Raw genomic sequence first — 8,254 nt, forward strand, 5'->3', positions numbered from 1 at the left:
CGAGCTGCAGCGCCCCGGGGAGGCTCCGTGAAGCAGCGCGGGGCGCCGGGGCAGGCCCCGCTCACAGGCCCGCTGTCTCTTGCAGGCCCCCTCAGAACAGACTGTTAGCCCTCACAGGCCCAGGTGGAGGTAGAGGGCGCGGGAGCTTACTGCTAAGGTAAGGAGCCGCGGGAACGGGCAGCGGGTTCCTTCAGCCTTCACCCTGGTAGTGGTCTGCCGTCCTTGTGCCGCGGTGTCTTCTGTTTGTCGTCTGTGCTGCTCTGTCAGGAAGCACCAGAGCACTGGGGGTTTTATGTCGCAGCCTGACGTTTAAAGTACCTTCTCATTCTCACTTAAAACAGTTCGAAACGGTGGGTTTTTTCCTGACCATTGCACACATTAGCCGGGAGATAAGGGGAAACATCAAAATTCGGGAAGCTGTTATGTGGAACCTGGGACCAGTCCCTCTGAAATTGTGATTGATTTGTGAAAGCAATCTCTCAGTCATTAATAAGCTGGCAGCTTTTCCAGGAGGAATAGAAAGGCTTGAAGTTGACAGGAGTTTTAAAACACATGTAGGTAAAACCATTAATGTTTTGTTGTGGGTTTCCCTTTTTTTTTTCCTCCTTTCACCCCCCTCAAGTAGCATGAAAAGGCCCATTTTTCTTCAGCAGTTCTTTCTTAATGGAATATGTAATGGAGGTTTTTGGTTAAATTCCAGTGTTAAACTGCTGGTTAGGACTTGATGCATCTTGAAAATTATTGCAAATATGAACATTTAACCATAATGGGGCTCCTTTGTGCGAATGTTGCTATTCAGTTGAGTTAGTGCAGAAGCTGAAGTTTAAATTAGTTGGTCCACAAGCAGTTTGTTCATGTATAATAACGCTTTACTGCAATAAACACTTTACTGCAGTTGTAGCAGTAAATGTTGATAGAGCTGAATAAAATTTATTGTTACATGATGACCACAGAGCCAAAATAGAGTCTGATTGTTCAGGTTTAAGGTGGACCTGTGGTTAGCCAAACTTGTTCTGAGGTCACAAGTGTTTCCTTTCCAGGCGTGGATTCTCGGATAGTGGAGGAGGACCCCCAGCCAAACAGAGGGATCTCGAAGGGGCAACCAGTAGGTGAGTACAAAAACTGATGCAGAGAACTTGACTTTACGATGGTAACTTTAAAATACTTCAGTAACTGAACTGATGGCCTCTTCAGAGATAACGTATTCAAGACTTATTGGAAGTATATTTGGGTTATAGCAATAACCTGTGGTGAAATTTTTTTTCACGCCTTATAGCACTGTAGAGGTTATAGCAATAATACGAAGATGTAACAATATAAAAATACCTGAAATTTTCTGTTGTCCTTGGTGTGCTGTCTGCTCTGTTATATTCTGCTTGGCAGCCTGGATTTATTTTGCAGTAGACACAAACTGAGTGATGCCTGAGATCTCCTCTTTGATAAATTGATCGTGTACAGTGTGACAGTAGACTCAGATTTTGAGCTGTCCCGTCTGGACGCGGATCAGATGTGGCTGATGATAGCGAACTTCGTTCTGTGGGCACTTGGGTGCAGCGGTAGCCCCTGACTACAGCAGGGCTTGTTTTTTCTTCCTCAGGCTGGGTGGAGAACGTCGGACAAGAAGAGAATCACGCCAAGACAGCGACGCAGAGGACGATGACATTAAAAAGGTAACACATGGTAAAGGGAGCTGTGCAGGGAGAAACCTGCTTATCTAGGACGTGAACAAAGTAGTTTGGTTTTCTTTGTTGTAGCCAGCGTTGCCATCTTCTGTTGTTGCTACCTCCAAAGAGCGAACACGTCGAGACCTTATACAAGATCAAAATATGGATGAGAAAGGAAAGCAAAGGTACGCAGAGATCTTTTCTAAGCACTAACATGGTACTTCTGAGTGTTAGCGTGGGAAGCAGCTTTAGGTTTAAAAAGCGTTACACAGATGCTAGTATGTATCAAAGATGATGTTGAAGAGGTAGCATCATTGTGGAGAATTGATTTAAAAAATAACTCAAAATACTTCACAGCAGCCACAACAGATTGTTCCCTTCATGCTGAGCAGGGGTTCTGCTGCTCAGTCCACCTCCAGGAATAGATTTGCCAGTGCTATTGCAACTGGCTGTCCTGGAGCAGCTTCATTGGCTCCTGAATGTTCCAGACTGTTACAGCTCTCTTGGTACCTCATTTATTTTGTTGGTTAAAGGAGGTGTTTGGGTGTGGGTTTTTCCCTTTTGTTTTTTCCAGTGCAGTGGTTCCATCATGTTTCTTTTCTCTGACTAGTTTCAGACTCATTGTTTTGTCTACAGTCTGCTCTTCCTTTTTCTTTCTTCTTTTTAGATTCCTCCTACTTTTCCCATATTTTATCTGTGTCAGGGTAGGTTGTAAAAATTCTTGCTGGAATGCAGTTCTGTTGGGAAGAGGTGTTGGAAAATCAAATTCGCAGCTGGACTCCATCTCCTTCATTCTACAGCTCACTTGGTGCAGTAACAACCCATTCCTCAAATAAACTGAAGAATGAGAGCTGGAATGAGGAACTAGAGAGCTGCCCTGATAAGGACCCCAGATCAGTTAGTGCAGAAAAGACACTTTGCTTGTGTCTTCGCTTTTACAGTTACACCACCACTAACAGACTGCTGTGGCTTCCCTCACCAGTTTCCAATTGCTTTCCTTACAGAAAGGCTTGAAAATTCTTAGCGGACTTCCTAGAGCTTCAGGCACTAGAAGTTTATTTCCGCAGTTACAGTTTTCTGGGGAGATGAGAAAACAAGTATTGATCTCTGTGACTTCTGGTGGAAAGAGGCTCATCTAAGAGGACGGCATCCACTGAGCTCTTGAGTTTGCTCAGTGTCTTCTGGGGTGTCATTCATGTACAAATACCCTTTGAGTAATCTCTGGCTCTCAATTCTCTATTTGTTCCTTTTTCTGCTCTTTAATGTGCAGGCACCTTTACCTTTCCCTGTCAGGTTTGTGCCGCTGTGGTGGAGTGGTGCTTAGGGAAGAGAGTAGCATTTCCTTTCTCTCTTAACTGGGCAAAAGTACAGGGTGAATAAGAGAGTCTGCCTCTTGCTTAATTTGGGATTAAATGGAAAGAAAGAAAGGTGAAATTGAAGAAATCAGTTTCTATTCAGAAGAAGGGAATTCCTTGGAGAATTTAACTTCTTTTAAGCTTTCTCAAAACACCACCTCATTGGATGAGAGCCATTCCAGTTTCATCCCACTCGGCAGGGTCTCCTTGTAGAAGATATCGTTAAGCAATCAGTGACAGATAAGCTTTGACTCCCCTGTAGCTCTATTTCTCCTTAATCCTCTGAGGGGTGTATGTTTTTCAGCAAGCCCCATGACCTTCCAGTTCACTTCTTTGTTGATAGTGCTTATTTGTGCTGTGTTTTGGCTAAGAGCCGTGTTTCAAGCAAAATATGATCTGTCACTGTAAATTATATCCTCGCCTGCTGGCACAGTCAGTATGTGTCCTGTTGCTGAGGGCCTTGAGTAATCCTAACCCTTTAAAAATAAACGGCTCTGAGGTGCAAAGTTGCTCTGGTTGTTTATGCAAACAAAAATCTTTGTAGTCGAACTGAATATGAAACTTCTTTTTGTTTTTAATTCAGGAATCGACGTATATTTGGCTTGTTGATGGGCACTCTTCAAAAATTTAAACAGGAGTCCACGGTTTCTACTGAGAAGGTACTGATTGTTAGCTCAATCAGATTGTGAATAATAAAGCTAAATTGTGTGGTTTTGCTGCTTTACATAGGAATGAAAATTCCCCATGGTGTAGGTTGCAGGTGCAATTACCTACAAATTGGTAAGAGCTCATGTAGGTTTTTGTTTAGTTTAGCAGAACTGGGGTGGAAAGCAGGAAAGGGACAATCTCATGGCTCTGCACCGCTGTTTCTGACCATTGCAGGAGTGATGCATTGCAATGCATTGCATTGCAGTGTTTTGTGGATTGTTTTTAATTGCTGTACATTTAAAACAAAAGAGATACGGTATTTTTTTTTCCTCATTTACATTATTTGGGGATCATTTCAAAGGAACTGGAATTTCATCAGATATTTAATAAGTCATAGGCTACTTCTGTAAGTAATGGTGATTCATTATTGCTGAAGCAGTCCGGATGTTTAAATTATAACCAAGGACACAGAAATGTATGTTTGTATTGTGCTGTCTGTTGGGCTACAACCGGCTTCACCCTCCCGGTGGAGATATCAAGAATTCCTGGTTTTAATAACTGGATATGTGGTTGTACTGAAGCAAAGGCTTTGCGTAGCTTAGCGATAACGTCCAAAATCCTGTACATAGGATGGTGGTAACTTTATTTCCTAGTACATCCTTTTAAATTGTGGAGGCTATGGGATTTGTCTGCAGTTGCCCGAAATAAAAAAGTAACCTTTAGATTAAAAATGGTGTTGGAAAGTTCTGCTTTAAGCAGCCCAATGGAAGCAGATCCAAAGTGTTTAAACTTACTTAAACTGCACTTTTCTGTGCAGCATTAGGGCAGCTGGCGGCTGCTGTCAGTATTGATCACTTTCACATTCAGTATTTGGATATCCTGCTGGTTTATCTGTCAGGTCACATTGCGCATGAGAAAGGAGCAAAGTTCTCTGCCACCTGCCTTTAGAACAAGAAATTGATTTGGATGGTCTAGAAACATGGAGTCCTTGTCTAATTTATGGCAATATGCGTTTGCATGAAGAGACTTGGAGGAGTTACTGCTCTTTGTGATGCTTTTCTGAGAATTTGTATAGGCATTGTTCTCCTCAGACACAGAAACACACTATAAATCAAAATAGAGGCCTGAGGAGGTTTATGACAGCCCTTGTGTTGTCCAGGCACTAAACTCTATTTTTTTTTTAATAGACAATTATTGTACAATCTGCGTGTGTGACTGCTTAGGACCTACAGATAGGGCATTCCTGGATTATAGTAATATATCTACTTAGCCATGAATATACTGGAAGTATCGGCAATGTGATTTGTTTCCTTGGTCACAAACACCAGTCTGCAGCTGACTGGGGGAGTCAGCTTTATCCCCTCCAAGTGGAATACCTGAAATCTATTTTTTTTTTCTGCCATTGGAGAAAAAAAAAACCCTTGTAATGAAAATTCAAATCCAAATTGAATGATAGAAAAGCAGACAGCAATGTACAGGGGCCCATAATTTTATGGTTAACCCACAAAAAATTAGGTGCCAGCAAGCAATGATGCTCTTTTCTTCCATTACCTGTAATACTACTTAACGTGGTTTTGGGGATAGCTTTAAGAGTGTGAATAATTCTAAATTTGAATTGGACCGAATTAAAACTCTTCCTTGATTTAGAAAAAATACTGAAGGTGTTTCTTTATTCATCTTAGCAAAAGAGACGACAAGAAATTGAACAAAAACTTGAGGTGCAGGCAGAGGAAGAGAGAAAGCAAGTTGAAAATGAGAGGCGAGAGCTGTTTGAAGAAAGACGTGCTAAACAGACAGAGCTGCGGTTGCTGGAGCAGAAGGTCGAGCTTGCTCAGTTGGTGAGTTCTAGTTTTGCTCTTGGTCTTCCTCTCATTTAAAGTGTTCCCGTGTATCTTAGGGTTGTTTTCTTTCATCTCACAGCAAGAAGAATGGAATGAACATAACGCTAAAATAATAAAATACATAAGAACGAAGACAAAACCCCACTTATTCTACATACCTGGCAGAATGTGTCCTGCTACGCAGAAGCTGATGGATGAGTCGCAGAGAAAGATGAATGGTAAGTGGCCTCTGTGATATGAAGGCCCTTCTTGATTCCCTTTGATGTTTGCTGTGCAGATTTAATTTAAGTCTCTCTGCTTAAATACATGAATTACATGGTTAGGACAAAGCGCGTGTTCTTGCCTGGGTGTTCATCATGAGTGAACATTACTCTTTCAGTGACATATTTTTATGTTGGATGTGCTTTGATTCTCTTACAAGAAGTCAAAAGAGGTGTATGCGTAATCTCAGAGGTATGTGTCTAAAACCTAGTCCTTTATAAGAGCTTTAGTACCCAGATGTATGTCAGTGCAGCAGCTTAGCTTGTGAAAAGCCAGATTCTGTGGACTGAAGACCCAAGGAAATGCAGTTTTTCAGAAAGGATTTGAGAACTGTTTTCTTAAGCTCAACACTAGAACTTTATAATGATTTTTTTTTTTTTGCCTTAATGTATGTTCATTTCTGTTTCACAGGATGATGACTATGTTTTTCTTTTGGAAAACAATTTAAAATACTGCAGTTGATGGTAGTCCTGCTGTTCTTTTTTATTAAACCGAAAATGTGTCGGGGGTTTTTGTCTTAAGGAGCTTTTCTTCATTGTTTGGGGTTGGGGGATAGGAGAACCTATCTCACCCGTTGGAACAGCTTATGTTATTTAAGCTTTTTTAATACCTAACCAGCTTTTTGCTGATTCTTAACTGTCTTTTGTTTACCTTAGGAAATATAACCTTGTTAATATATACCAGGAAAATAAGGTATCATTTTGATATGCTGTTGGTTGGATTGATTTTAATGAAGTAAAAAACCTCTTTTTGTTAGCTTAGATTTAGGGCTTTACTGTTCTGATACTCAGCTGAGCTGACTGTCCCCTTGGCTCTGTGTTCTGAAGGTAACTGGTAGTCTTTTTCATGATGCATGAACAGCTTGCTACTTCAGAATGAATAAGGATGCAGTATTTATAAGTTAAACCAGTTTGATAACTTACTAGCTCATAGTTAAGGGGACAATAGACTTTGGTGCCTGTGGATTATCTGAAAGTGTCTTTTATGCGTTTGTTCCCTAGCAATCTTTGAAAGCAGGAGAAATGAATTTGCAGAGCAGATTAACAAAATGGAGGCCAGGCCCAGAAGACAAACTGTGAAGGAAAAAGAACAGCAGGAGGTGCAGAATGAAGAAAAGAAGGAAGAACAGAACAAGGAGCAGGAAGAGGGTAAGGCGGCTCAGCAGGTGGAAGAGGTGGAGACAGGTAATCAGCACAATGATGTAGAAATGGAGGAGTTAGGGGAGGAAAAGGGAAAAACAGGTTCAGGGCATAGCGATGCAGAGAAGGAACAGGAAGAGAATGAGCAGAAACATGAAATGGAGATTAAAGTAGAGGAGACTACTGAGGTGAGGGAGAATGACAAGCAACAGGATAGTCAGCAGGAGAAGGTCACAGTTACAAAAGAGGAAAGTGAAAACATTCAGCCGGTGGATAATGAGCAGGAGGTGACTGAAATGAATGAGGCAGATAGCGTAGAACCTGTAGAAAATGAGAATGGCAAAGTGGAACCAGAAACAGAGTGTGATGCTCAGCCAGAAAAGGTGTGTAATGTTCCTTCTCCTGAGAAGGAGAAAGTTATCAAAACAGAGATTAAAGCTGAACCTGAAGAAGAACAGGAGAAAGCACCTGAAGCTCAGTTGGAACCTGTGGCCGAGTCTCAGCCACAGTCTGTGCCGCTGCCACAGTCACCTCAGTTGTCTCAGTCCACTCAGGATACAGAGCCCCAGGCAGACAAGGATGAAAACACTGCCCTGTCTGTGAAGGTGGTTGAGGCACAGACAGAGCAGAGTCAGACAGCGAGTGTAGAAATAAAGACTAAGACTAGGAGTAGAAGCAGGGGTAGGGCAGGGAACAAAGCTGGTAAGAGCCATAGCCGTAGTAGCAGCAGCAGTAGTAGCACTAGTACTTCAAGCAGTACTACTACTGGAAGTAGTTCCACCACTGCCAGCAGCAGCAGTCGGAGTAGTTCCACCAGCAGCAGCACTACCAGTGGAACTACTAGCAGGGACAGTAGCAGCAGTAGCTCTACCAGCAGTGAAAGCAGAAGTCGAAGCCGAGGAAGGGGGCATAACAGGGATAGAAAACGCAGGAGGAGCACGGACAGGAAGCGGAGGGATGCTTCAGGAGTAGATAGAAGTCACAAGTCCTCAAAAGGAGGGAGCAGAGATACCAAAAGCTCAAAGGATAAAAGTTCAAGATCTGACAGAAAGAGGTCAATATCAGAAAGTAGTCGGTCAGGCAAGAGAACTTCACGGAGTGAAAGAGACCGTAAATCAGACAGGAAAGACAAAAGGCGTTAACAGAAGAGACCAAGCTCCCTTAGCCTAACCTTTGCAGCGGAAGATTATTTGAGTGAAAGGAGTCCTTGTGAGGAGGAGGAGGAGGAGGAGGAGGAGGAGGAGGAGGAGGAGGAGGAGGAGAAGGCTGCCTTAAGAATTGCATGCTGTAAAAAATCTTTTGGAAAAATGCAGACTGTTTACCAGGCATTCTTGTACTTTTTACAT

At 42.4% G+C, this 8,254-nt stretch overlaps 1 protein-coding gene across 1 annotated transcript; it reads left to right on the forward strand.

Annotated features, from left to right (window-relative positions):
• Nucleotides 1–85: 85 nt before the first annotated feature.
• Nucleotides 86–8,050, forward strand: PNN (pinin, desmosome associated protein; the record flags this gene model as incomplete). Its single annotated transcript, XM_010138965.1, has 8 exons — nt 86–157; nt 1,041–1,109; nt 1,598–1,670; nt 1,755–1,849; nt 3,603–3,678; nt 5,350–5,505; nt 5,588–5,726; nt 6,771–8,050. Coding segments are annotated over 8 exons (1,960 nt in total), but the record flags the coding sequence as incomplete, so codon positions are not given.
• Nucleotides 8,051–8,254: the final 204 nt, after the last annotated feature.

This window comes from Buceros rhinoceros, unplaced genomic scaffold (genome assembly GCF_000710305.1).
Source record: "Buceros rhinoceros silvestris isolate BGI_N320 unplaced genomic scaffold, ASM71030v1 scaffold18586, whole genome shotgun sequence".
NCBI lineage: Eukaryota > Metazoa > Chordata > Aves > Bucerotiformes > Bucerotidae > Buceros > Buceros rhinoceros.